Below are 12,433 nucleotides of genomic sequence, written 5' to 3' on the forward strand. Positions count from 1 at the left end.
CTATTGACCTGTGGCTCCTATCAGGATATCAACACCCATGGTGGCCTCCCTGAAGGGGGAGTAAATGTACTTGTTATACACCTCAAAACATCTAGATTCCTGTGCCTTCCCAAACAGCCTCATCTCTTTCTGCACTATCCTAATTTCCCAAATAGCCTAGAAATTACCCTTTTTTTCCACCAATTAATTTATTAATTTCATATCTTCTTCACAGGACCCCATCCCTTCTCTCCTCACAGTCCCATCATAATTCTCCCCTCCACCATTCCCTCTTTCTCTTCAGAGAGGCTCTCTATGTGTACAGACCTACCCTGACATATCACATCAGGCAGGACTATGAGTGTCCTCTCTCCATAAGGACAGGCAAGACAGCCCAGCTAGGGGAAAGGGCACTAAGGGCAAGCAACAGAGTCAGAGACAGCTCTCAGTCCAATTGTTAGGGGACCCACATGTTAACTAAGCTGCACATCTGTTACATAAGTGTAGGGGGACCTAGGTCCAGTCTGTGCATTGATGAAAGCACACTTTATCTCTGTCTAAGCTATCTCTACTTTTCTCCTAATATTCTCCATTTTTTTCTAGACAGTCTGGGTCATATCAAGTCTGCTTCTTTTTCTCTCTGATCTGAACTCTTCCAGGTGCCTCTGAACATTTTTCCTCTCTGATCTATAATAAAATTACTCACTATAATAATGGACCAGCTACTATTTTGCTGGTTTCTCTGTTGTCCCTGCTCATACAGTTTGAAGATTTAAAGTACATATTTTATTAAGTGAATATTACTATGCCCAAGACATGTTACTTCATTCAAGGAGTCCCGGTCATAAGGCGGGCGGCTCCTCCTCAAATGATGTGGAGGCCCTGGATGGATGACTCCAGGGTCTGGAGAAAGCACAGAGCTCTGTCAGCCCTGGAGACCTTGGCTCCCTGCCACACTGCTGCACTCCCCAGTCTCAGCGCCTGGAGTCTCCTTCCTCAAGAGCTCACATAACCTCCTGCTGCACAGCCTCCCTCCTGCCCTTCTTACTCCCCCGCTTCCTTTCATCCTTCCCTCCCACCCATTTCTTCTTACCCTCACTGCCTGGCCCTAACTGGCCTGGAACTTTGTATACACCAGGCTTCCTCCAAGTCATGGAGACCAATTCTTGTCTGACTCCTGGGATTAAAGACATGCGTCCCTAGGTCTGGACCTTTATTTCAAGATTTATTTATGTCATTTTGTTTTGTTGGTTTGTTTATTCGAGACAGGGTCTCTCTATGTAGCCCTGGCTTTTCTGGACTCGCTCTGTAGACCAGGCTGGCCTCAAACTCACAGAGATGCCCCTGCCTCTGCCTCCTCGAGTGCTGGGGTCACAGCAGTGTGACACCGCACCCGGCTAATTTATGTATGTATGTATGTAGGCGTGTATATATGTACGTACGTATATTTGCATGCACCACATGTGTGCCTGGTGTCTGTGGAAGGCGGGAGAGCATCAGATTCTGTGGACCTGGAGTGACATTTGGTTGTGAGCTGCCAAGGTGGTATCGGGAACCAAATCCTGAGTCCTAGGAGAGTGCTCTTAACTGCTGAGCCACCACTCCAGGCCCTATACTACTCTTTGTATTATCACATTTGTTGCATGTGCGCGTGTACATGTGTGTGTGCGTTCTATCTTCTCTGCTCATTGCATTATTTTTTTTTGGGGGGGGGTAAGGTTTTATCATCTAGCTCAGGCTGGCACCAAGCTCAGAGCAATCCCTCTGCCTCAGCCTCCCAAGCCTGGGCATTCCAGGACTGAGCCCACGGCCAACTGTGTAAACTATAAAGCTGTGTCTGTGCACAGCTGTGTGGGCTGCTGGCTTCAACATGGCACCAAGGTTTCCTGAGGACGAGGGCGGCTCGGAGCTGACACCAGCTGGGAGCCGTGCTTCCCCCTGCGTTTAGGGACTCCGGGGCCTGCTCTTCTGTCAGGTACTGCAGCAGGGTGGCTCAGTGGTGAGTGCACGCATGGCCCAGGCTGCACCCCAGCACTGCCAACTGCCACCAGGGACACATACCTTGAAATCCCAGATCCTCATGGCCCCATTGATGCCAGTGGTGCAGAATTTGCAACAGTCCTGCTTGTCCACTTTGTAAATGGATACCTGGCTGAAAGAAGAGTGGAACCGTGAGGTCTGTGGAGGGGAGTGAGGCCAGTCCCGCAAACCCGGCACCCACAGATGGCTGGGGGTGCACTGGGCTCCAGATCCCTTGGGGCCACAGAATGAGAGTAAGCAGGAGGGCTCACTCGCCAGGGATGTGACCCAGCGGGCTGGCCCGAGACTACACCAGGCCCTGGCCGGGTCACCAATGCCACATACAATGGGCACTGGCACTTGCATGGAGTCCTAACCATCGGAAGGTGGAGGCTGGATGTTACAAGTTCAAGGTTGGAGGGCTGCAAGGAAGGGCTCAGAGGGTGAGAGTGCCGGATGCTGTTCCAGAGGTCCTGAATTTGAGTCCCAACACCCACACGGTGGCTCATGAACATCTGGTGTCAGAGGAGAGGGGGAGGAAAGGAGGTATAGGGGGGAGGGAAAGAGAGGGAGGAAGAGGGATAGAGAGAGAGGGAGAGAAAAAGAGGAAGGGAGAGAGGGAAAAAGAGGAAGGATAAGACAGAGAGGGAGAGGATGGGAGAGAGAGAGGAAGGGAGGGAGAGAGAGGGAGAGAGGAAGAGGAGGGAGAAAGGGAGAGAGAGGAAGAGGAAGAAGACAGAAGAGGAGAGAGAGAGGGAGAGAAAGAGAAACAGGGAGAGAGAAGGAGATAGAAAGGAGAGAAAGGGAGAGAAAGAGAAGGGAGAGGGAGGGAGGAGAGAGGTGGAATGAAGTATGGGAAAGAGGAGGGAGAGGGTGGCCTGTCATGAGCTGATGGGCCAGCTTGGCCACCCGTCTGTCACCCAAACCCACATGATGCTGTTCTGGTGCAATGTCTCCAGGGCCGTGGAGTTTCGGCCCTTGGTGGTGGACCTCTTGTCCATGTTGTGGAAGTGCTCCATGGCTGACATGTTGCACTGGGTTCTCTGCTTAGGGACACCGCTTGGACATGAAGCTCAGGCCACCGTGGTTGTTGTAGCAGAAGAGCATTGGGCAGCAGTCATGGCCCTGTGATAGGGGAGGTTTGGGGCGGGCCCTGGGACTGGCACAGGCAGGAGGCACCCCCTCAGGGTGCACACTGCGGGGGAGTGTTTGCGGGGAGAGTGCGGGGAGTCCCTCAGGCCTATCACAGGTGGCACCTGTTGAGGATACACACTCACCTCGGCCACGATGCTGTTCCCTGAGACAAAGGACACGCTGAGCAGCGGCAGGAACTCCATCTTCAGCGTCAACACCCTGTGTACAGGGTGCGGTTATCACATATGGTTCTCCCCCTCTATGAAGTGCACGCTGGGGACCAAACTCAGGCCATGCCAGTGTCACCTCAGGGTCCTACCCTGTGGCCCAGGCTGGCCTCGAACTCATGATCTCCCTACCTCAGCTCCCAGGATGCTGGGATCATGAGCCTGTGTGTGCCACAGTGCCTGGCTTATAAGAGTGTATTCACATGGAGGTGCGAAAGCTCAACACCAAGAGACTGTTGCTGACATGAACTCGGTGGAGGATTCTTTGAACCCCCCTGCCCCCCAAGGGAGACATTGCAGCCAGTCCTGATGAGACCTGATAGGCTAGGGTTAGATGGAAGGGGAGCAAGACCTCCCCTAGCAGTGGACTTAAAGAGAGGGGCAGGGTGGAGATGAGGAAGGAAGGGATGATGGGGAGGGAGGGGTGATGAGGAAGGAGGGAGAGATGATGAGGACATGAGACAGTCAGGCGTCTGCAGCACCATCCTCCCAGCTCCAGCCATCATCTTCATCAGGACGGTGGGGACGGTTCCAGAGACCCTCAGGACTGGGCCTGCTGGCTACTGGCACTGCCTGATGGACGGGGGCAGGTTATTAACCCCCACTGGTACCCGGCTGCTCTATCCTGGGCCTCTCAGCCAGCTGTATACACTCCCCCTAACTGCCGTGGTCTAGGAGAGCCAGCTTGTCCATAGTGCAGGTGGCCAGCTGTATTTTGCTGTTGCGGTCTAGGCGAGCCAGCGTGTGCAGGTGGCCGGCTGTCTATACGCCCCTCCAGCTGTCTACACTTCCCAGAGCTATCTACACTCCTCCTAGCCGTCAAAACTTCCCCCCCAGCCGTCTACACTCCCCCAGCTGTCTACGCTGCCCTTAGCTGTTGTGGTCTAGGAGAGCCAGCATGTCCAGGTGGCCAGCTGTCTACACTTCCCCCAGCTGTCTGCTCTGCCCGGGACGCTCATCGGCTGGACAGCCCTCCCAACCCTCCTCACTGCACGCTCTTGGAGGCGTCGGAAAAGGAAAGAGAAGGAGAAGAAGGAAAAGGGGGATGAGGAGGAAAAGGAGGAGTGGGAGAAGGAGGAGGAAAAGGAGGAGAAGGAAGGGGGAGAAAGAGGAGGAGACCTGAGTACTGCAGTACTTTGTACTGAGTACTCCTGTGACGACACTGAGGCACACACAGGTAGGCCTGTGTGCTAACACAACCCCGATTTGCACGCCCGCGTTAAGGGACCGCCCGTCGCTACTCCCCGTCTAGGGCACCCTCGAGGAGAGAGGAGACCCCGTAGCTGGGGCTCACCCGGGTACAGGTGACCGTGACCTTGACCGTGACGTCACCACCCGGGCAGGCTCGTCCAACCCCCGCGGGCACACCGCGGTGTGTGCCAACCACGCTGGGCGCCCGTGGGACCCCGGATCTGGACCTTAACCATCGAGCAAAAATAAAAAGGGGGTTCAAGAGTCCCCCGCGTGCGTTGCACGACGGAGCGGCAGCTTGGCCAGATGAGCGAGCGTGTGAGCGTTTGCACCCCTACACCCCGCGGCCCTGGGTCCCGCAGACACTCCGACTCACCGAGCGAAGCCATCTTGCAGTCCCCCAGTGTCCGCAGGGCTGGCCGCGAGCTGGGGAGGCTAGGAAGGGAGGGCAAAGAGACTCACGGGAAGCAGGCGCAGGCCCCGCCACTCCTCACCCTGCCTCTTTCTTTGGGACCACGTTAGGCTCCTGCATCCTTTGCAAGGGAAGGATGCTCCGGAGACCGTAAAGCATTCACGTGGAGTCTGCTGTTTCGGGGGGAAACGGCCCCGCCCCAGGCGGAAGGAAAGCACGGGACCGGTCGTGCCCCGGGGATGCCGGGAAGGGAGCGCAAAGAGGCTCACGGGAAGTAACCCCCGCCCCTTAGGGACCGTGCTGGGCTCCTGCGTCACTGAAGCGGAAGGATGCTCCTGAGATAGTACCCCACCCCCGCCCCGAGCCTGCTTTTTTTCGCGTGTCCCGCCCGAGGCGTAAGAAAAGGGGCATCCGGCTGTCTGTCCTTCGCTTTGGAGTCTGATCGGAGAAAAGGAAGAGGAGAGAAGCCTCATGGGCGGGAGCATCTTTTTTTAAATTAATTTTTAATTTGTTTAATTTAAAGATTACGTGTACAGTATTCTGGCTGCATGTGCGCCAGATGGTAGTGGTTGGAGGGACTCGAACTCAGGTCCTCTGGAGGAGCAGGCAGCGCTCTCTTAACCTCCAAAGTCTCTCTCCAGCCCTGGGCCTTTTTGTTTTTAGCCTCCCCAATTCCATGCAGGTCGCTGAAGTGGTCAGCACGGTGGTTGCAAAGTCGCCTACGCGGCTGACAACCGTCTCGACTGATCAGCTACGAGACGGCGCCCCCATGGACCCTCTGGTGGCGCACAAAATGGGAGCTCTCCCGGAACCTCTCTCCGAACGCCGGGCACGGGTAAGGCCGATTCCCGGTATACGTGCGCAGGTCCCTGACCAGGGTGGCCCTCCGGCTGAAGCTAATGGCAAACAACGGGCAGGCCAAGGACCGCTCCAGGGTGTGCGTGCGCACATGCTTGGCCAGGGCGACCCTGTGGCGGAAGCTCTTGGCGCACGCCGGACACACGTGCATGCATTCGTTCTCGACGAGGCCCGAGCCCTGGCAGAAGCCCTTCCCATAGCAGGCGCAGCTATTAAGGCTGGTCTCCCGGGGCACCCAAACTACTGTCCCCGGGGGCCTGGGGTGTGTTCCCGGCGGGAGCCCCGGCTGTGGTCCTCCCAAGGCTCGGCCTGAGCTAGGACACGGATGGTCCCCCTGTGCTGGGCAAGGACAAGAGTCCGGCCTCTCCCCGGCGTGCTGGTGGCGGGCTGAGTTCGTGCTGTCGGAAGGGCTCTCCACACTCCAGACAGGCATACTGCTGCTCCCTGGCTTGCGTGCACGTGTTCCTGACTAGGGCGGGGCTCTGGCGGAAGGGCTTGGTGCAGGCCAGGCAAGCTTCTCCCGGTGTGGGTGAACGCATGCTTAAGGAGGTCTGAGCGCTGGCAGAAGGGCTTGGGGCAGTACTCGAACTGGTGGGGAGACCAGGAGGCTGAGGGTCCCCGGAAGCTCCGTGAGAGGTTACCCGCTGCCGTGAGGTGAATGCTCTACCAAAACCTCTCCCTGCAAGCTAGGCACAAGTACTGCCTCTCCCTGGTGTGCATGCGCACGTGCTTGACCAGGGCATCTGTCAGGCGGAATCTCTTGGCACAAGCCGGGCACTTGTATGGCCTCTCCCTGGTGTGCGTGCACTCATGGTTGAGGAGTTGGTAGCGCTGGTGAAGCCCTTCCGGCAGCGGGCACAGCTGTAAGGCTTGTCTCCGGGAAGGCCCCCACTCTCACGGGGGCCCGAGGGGTCCCAGGGCGCATCCCATGAGGGAGCCCCAGCTGTGGTCCTCTCCAGGCAGAGCCTGAGCAAGGACAGGGGCAGTGGCAACCTCCCCAAAGTCATCACTTCTCCAAAGCCCTTCCTCCGTGAACATACAAGGGACCTGCGAGGTGGCTATGAGCCCAGGCTCTCCACCTCTCCAAAGCCCTTTGTCCTTGGGTGCACACGGGACCTATGAGGTGGACGTACGCCCTGGCTCGCCACTTCTCCAAAGCCCTTCCTCCTAGGGCGCACAGGGGACTTGAGAGGCGCTGTGCACCCTGGCTCTCTATTTCTCTAAAGCTCTTCCTCTTTGGGCATGCAGGGCACCTGCGAAGTGGCCGTCACCCTTGGCTTTCCTGGGGAACCCCCGGGCTGCAGTGGTTGCAGCACAGCATCTTTAGGCGGTTTCTCTTCCTGGGCGGGTACCGTGTCCTTGCGCACACCTTGTGCCCAGGCCTGCAGAGGCTTGGCCTCCACCTTCCGGTCCTCCTCCTGCTTTGGGATCAGGTCGGGGTTCCAGGCAGCACGGGTCTCCAGGCCTAAAACCGGACAACGTGAGCAGAGAGGAAATGGCCCCAGACCCTGGCTCACTGGGGACAGGGTGTCAGGGAAGAGCATCACTCACCTGGCCAGGTCGAGCTCTCGCAGTCCTTAGAGCTCTCTGCAAGAGCAGTTCCTGGCCACTGCCAGCTGCTGCCACTCCCCCTGGGTTGGAGATCCGGCCTAGGTCTTGAAATTGTCCTGGAGGGGGCATAAAACCTGTAAGTGCTCACTGTCCCTGCTGAGAGCAATTCGACTCACCAGTGCTCCCTGTCACCTGAAACGCAGCTTCAGGGCTAGCCTGAGCTAGCCAGCATCTCCCAGCAGCTTTGACTGCGCTGAAGGGGCAGAAGGGAGACAAGGGAGCAACAGCGTCCACCTCCTACTCACTGCTAATGGGGAAACATTAGCAAGCAAGGGAAACAACCACACCCCTGCCCCGCCCCCCCCCCCAATAAGATCTTCCCCCTATGAGCCCCCGTCAAGAAGGAGGGGGGAGGCATGGGGGGGGGGGGGGGCGGGAGGAATGTGGCTAAACTATGAAATGACATTTCTGGGGGTGGAGGGATCTGGGAAATGTTAATCAAGGTCCTCCTTCTCTTCCGCCTTCACAGGCCCCACCACTGCGTGGGCCATCGCAGAATCGGCCCCGTCCTCTGGGACCCTGATGAGAGTCCCAGAAAGCAGAGCACCTAGCCACGGTCTCCCTGAAAAAGTGGCCTCGACAGCTCACGAACCCTCCCGGTGCCCCAGCAGAAGAAAGCAAACCAGGCTTTGGAGGGTGTCATCAACCCACGCCGGCTCCAGAAACAGAGATGGAGAGGCCATGCCTGTCCTGGGTCCCTCTATTCGCCCTGGAGGACTAAGAGGTTTCTCTATGGTTTGCCTTCCTGTGGCTTTGCTCCTAGGCCAGGTCCTTGAAGAAAATGATGTAAAACGGGTAGGTCTGTCTGTGGGGGAACACGCTACTCGGAGAGTTCCTGTCTTGGAAGACAATCAGATGAAAAAAATAAATATTCCATTGCGTAGATGTACCACAATTTCTGTATCCATTCCTTAGTTGAGGGATGTCTGGGTTGTTTCCAGGTTCTGGCTATTCCAAATAAAGCTGCTATGAACATGGTTGAGCAGGTGTCCTTGTTGTGTACTTGAGCATCTTTTGGATATATGCTTAGGAGTGATAGAGCTGGATCCTGAGGAAGCGCTGTTTCTAATTGTCTGAGAAAGCACTAGATTGATTTCCAAAGTGGTTGTACAAGTTTACATTCCCATCAGCAATAGAGGAGGGTTCCCCTTTCTCCACATCCTCTCCAGCACGTATTGTCACTTGAGTTTTTGATCTTAGTCATTCTGATGGGTGTGAGGTGAAATCTCAGGGTTGCTTTGATTTGCATTTCCCTGATGACTAAGGATGTTGAGCATTTAAGTATTTTTCGGCCGTTCAATGTTTTTCTATTGAGAATTCTCTATTTAGCTCTGTACCCCATTTTTTAATTGGATTACTTGATTTGTTGCTGTTTAAATTCTTGAGTTCTTTATATATACTGGATATTAGCCCTCTGTCAGATATAGGATTGGTGAAGATACTTTCCCAATCGTTTTGTTCTGATGACAGTGTCCTTTGCTTTACAGAAGCACTCAGCAATAAAAAACAAGGAAATCATAAAATCTGTAGGTAAATGGTGGAGACTGGAAAAGATCATCCTGAGTGAGGTATCCCAGAAGCAAAAAGACACACAGGGTATATACTCACTCAGTGGGGGTTTGGGGAGGTCCCTGGGGTGCATATTCCACAGGAGCCCCAGCTGTACTCCTCCCAAGGCCCAGTCTGATCAAGGATGGGGTGGTGGCAACCTCCCCAAAGCCATCACCAGGCTCTGCTGACCCCCTGTGCTGAGCTAGAACAGGGATTGGCCGTTCCCTGCTGTGCGTGCGCAGGTGTGTGGCCAGGTTGTCTCTCCTGCTGAAGCTCTTGGTGCACGCCGGGCACGAGTATGGCTTCTCCCCGGTGTGCGTGCGCTCATGCTTGAGGAGGTGGCTGCGGTGGCGGAAACTCTTGGTGCATGCTGGGCATGGATATGGCCGCTCCCCGGTGTGCATGCTCAGGTGCTGGACCAGGTTGCCCCTCCTGCTGAAGCTCTTGGCACACGCCAGGCACGAGTATGGTTTCTCCCCGGTGTGTGTGCGCTCGTGCTCCAACAGTTTGGCCCTCTTGTCGAAGCTCTTGGTGCACGTTGGGCATGGGTACGGCCTCTCCCCCGTGTGCATGCACTCGTGCTTGAGGAGTTGCCGGTGCTGGTGGAAGCTCTTGGCACACACTGGACATGTGTACCGCCTCTCCCCGGTATGCGTACGCTCGTGGGTAAGAAGGTGGCTGCGCTGGCGGAAGCAGTCCCCGCAAGCCGGACAGGAATATGGTCTCTCTCCGGTGTGAGTGCGCTCGTGGTTGAGGAGGACGGAGCGATGGCGAAAGCTCCTGGCACATGCTGGGCACGTGTATGGCTTTACCCCGGTGTGTGTGCGCTTGTGCCTGAGGAGGACAGAGCGCTCTCGGAAGCTCTTGGTGCACGTCTGACATGTGTATGGCCTCTCCCTGCTGTGCGTGCGCTGGTGCGTGGCCAGTTGATCGCTCCTGCTGAAGGTCTTGGCGCATGACGGGCATGCATAAGGCTTCTCCCCGGTGTGTGTGCGCTCATGCTTGAGGAAGTGGCAGCGATAGCGGAAGCCCTTCCCACAGCTGGCGCATCTGTAAGGCTTGTCTCTGGGGGGGCTCCGACTGTTCTCAGAGGACTGGGGGGTCCCCTGGGTGCGTCCCCCAAGGGAGACCAAGCTGTGGTCCTCCCCACCCTCGACCTGAGCAAGGACCGGGGTAGTGGCAACCTCCCCAAAGCCATCACCAGGTTCTGCTGTCCCCCTGTGCTGAGCAAGGACAGGGTTCGGCCACTTCCCCGGGTGCGTGAGCAGGTGCCTGGCCAGGTTGGCCCTGTCTTTGAAGCTCTTGGTGCACGCTGGACACCTGTACGGCCTCTCCCCGGTGTGTGTGCGCAGGTGGTTGAGGAGGATGGCACGCTCGCTGAAACTCTTGGTGCACGTGGGGCACATGAAGGGCCTCTCCCCGGTGTGTGTGCGCAGGTGTCTGACCAAGTTTGAACTCTTGCCGAAGCTCTTTGTGCACGACGGACATGCATACGGCTTCTGCCCAGTATGCGTGTGCTTGTGCTTTAGAAGGTGGCAGCGAAGGCGGAAGCACTCCCCGCATGCAGAACAAGAGTACGGCTGCTCCTTGGTATGCATGCGCTCATGGGTCAGGAGGTGGCGGCGCTGGCTGAAGCTCTTGGTGCACGCCCAGCACGGGTATGGCGTCTCCCCCATGTGCGTGCGTTCATGCTTGAGGAGGTAGCAGCGATAGCGGAATCCCTTCCCGCAACTGGCACATCTGTAACGCTTGTCTCCAGCGGGGCCCTGAGTGTCCAAGGAGGACTGGGGTGTCCCCGGGACACATCCATGGCTGTGGTCCTTCCCAGGCCCAGCCTGAGCAAGGACCACGGTGGTGGCAACCTTCCCAAAGCCATCCTGTCTTCCTGTCTCTCTGTGCTTAGCTAGGACTGAGATGATGGCAACGTCCCTAAAGTCATCAACAGGCTCTACTGTCCCCCTGTGCTGAGCAAGGGCAGGGGTGGTGGCAACCTCCCTAAAATCGTTACTTCTCCAAAGCTCTTCCTCCTTGGCCCTGCAGGGGGCCTGCGAGTTTGCCATCAGCCCTGGCTCTCCACTTCTCCAAAGCTCTTCCTCCTTGGCCATACAGGGGACCTGAGAGGTAGCCCTACATCCTGCCTCTCCTGGAGAAACCTGGGGCTGTGGTGGTGGCAGGACAGCATCTTTTGGCGGCTTCTTTTCCTGGCTGGGGATCGTGTCCCAGGGCGAGCCTTGTAGCCAGGCCTGTGCAGGCTTGGCCTCCTCCTCCCATTCATCCTCCCGCTTTGGAATCAGGTCCAGGTTCCAGGCAGCACGGGTATCCAGGCCTGAAATGGGAGAACGTGAACAGAGAGAGAATGGTCCTAGACCCTGGCTCACACAAGCCACTCGGACCCCAGAGTGTCAGGGAAGAGCATCACTCACCCAGCCCGGCCGTGCTCCCACCATCCTCCAAGCTCTCTCTGCACAAGCTGTTCCGGGCCACGGCCAGCTGCTCCCACTCTCCCCGGGTCGGAGATCTGGCCTCAGCCTTGAAAGTTGGCGTGTCCTGGATGGGCGCAAGACTTCCGGTTAGTGCTGTCACTATGACCTCTGGTGTAAGAGCATGGAGCTGGTGGGGTCGAGTTACTGGGTACCAAAGTGTTCCATGTCACCGCGACTGGGCTCAGCATCCCCTAAAACGTGACTTCACTGCTAGCCTGAACTAGCCAGCATCTCCCAGCAGCTTTGAATGAGGAAGGCAAGGGGAGCGCTAGCGTTCACCTCCTCACTGCTAAATGGGGAAGCAAGGGGACCAGCCACACCCCAGCCGCGCCTTCCTAGCCCCACACTGTGGCTCTTGTTCAACTTTGACCTCCCAAAATAAGCCCTTCCCTCTCGGAGCCCTTGACACGGCAGCAGGAAGACTCATTCGCCTGCAGTCTCGGGGTTTGGAGGGGCCCCTCACCTGCTGGGAGGACCGGACCTGTCGCTGGGGAGGGTGCAGGGCTCGCGCCCAGGCCGCTGCCTCCTCCCCGCTCTCGGGGCGCCGGTGGCGCACGGTGTCCCGCAGCCTGCGCGGGAGGATGCTGAGGAACTGCTCGAGGACCAGCAGCTCCAGAATCTGCTCCTTGGAGCGCCGCTCGGGCCGCAGCCAGCGGCGGCACAGCTCCCGCAGGCGGCTCAGCGCCTCCTCCGGGCCGGACACGTCCCCGTAGCGCAGCCGCCGGAAGCGTCTCCGGGAGGTTTCAGGGTCCCGCCAGTCCTCGGGGTCCTCCTCCTCTTCTTCCTCCACCTCCGCTTCCGCCTTCACCACGACTACCGCGCAACCCGCCGCCATCACAGGCTTGGATAGGTCCTCCGGCCCCCGAGAACCCGATGAGATTCCAGGAAAGCGGGGGGCACGGCCACCGTCTCCCCCAAAACGTAGATGCAACAGCTGAAACCCAAACCCGGCACTGTCGCGCGCAGGT

At 57.5% G+C, this 12,433-nt stretch overlaps 1 protein-coding gene across 1 annotated transcript; it reads right to left on the bottom strand.

Annotated features, from left to right (window-relative positions):
* Positions 1-8,941: 8,941 nt before the first annotated feature.
* LOC129681247 (zinc finger protein 394-like) lies at positions 8,942-12,432 on the bottom strand. The gene is made up of 3 exons (XM_055613154.1): positions 11,929-12,432; positions 11,406-11,529; positions 8,942-11,308 (listed from the first exon to the last, which is right to left on the bottom strand). Exons 1-3 carry the CDS (start codon positions 12,298-12,300, stop codon positions 9,036-9,038), a joined length of 2,769 nt encoding a protein of 922 aa, XP_055469129.1. The 5' UTR covers positions 12,301-12,432; the 3' UTR covers positions 8,942-9,035.
* Position 12,433: the final 1 nt, after the last annotated feature.

The sequence above is a fragment of the Psammomys obesus genome, unplaced genomic scaffold (genome assembly GCF_907164565.1).
Source record: "Psammomys obesus unplaced genomic scaffold, mPsaObe1.curated_primary_1811, whole genome shotgun sequence".
Lineage (NCBI taxonomy): Eukaryota > Metazoa > Chordata > Mammalia > Rodentia > Muridae > Psammomys > Psammomys obesus.

What these genes read in the sequence shown, in the direction of transcription:
- LOC129681247 (XM_055613154.1), bottom strand. Translation starts at nt 12,300, where the DNA reads ATGGCGGCGGGTTGCGCGGTAGTCGTGGTGAAGGCGGAAGCGGAGGTG. An exon ending in AGGTCCGGTCCTCCCAGCAG is followed by an intron (nt 11,530 to 11,928) that starts GTGAGGGGCCCC and finishes GCGCCCATCCAG; the next exon opens with GACACGCCAACTTTCAAGGC. An exon ending in TGGGAGCACGGCCGGGCTGG is followed by an intron (nt 11,309 to 11,405) that starts GTGAGTGATGCT and finishes CTCCCATTTCAG; the next exon opens with GCCTGGATACCCGTGCTGCC.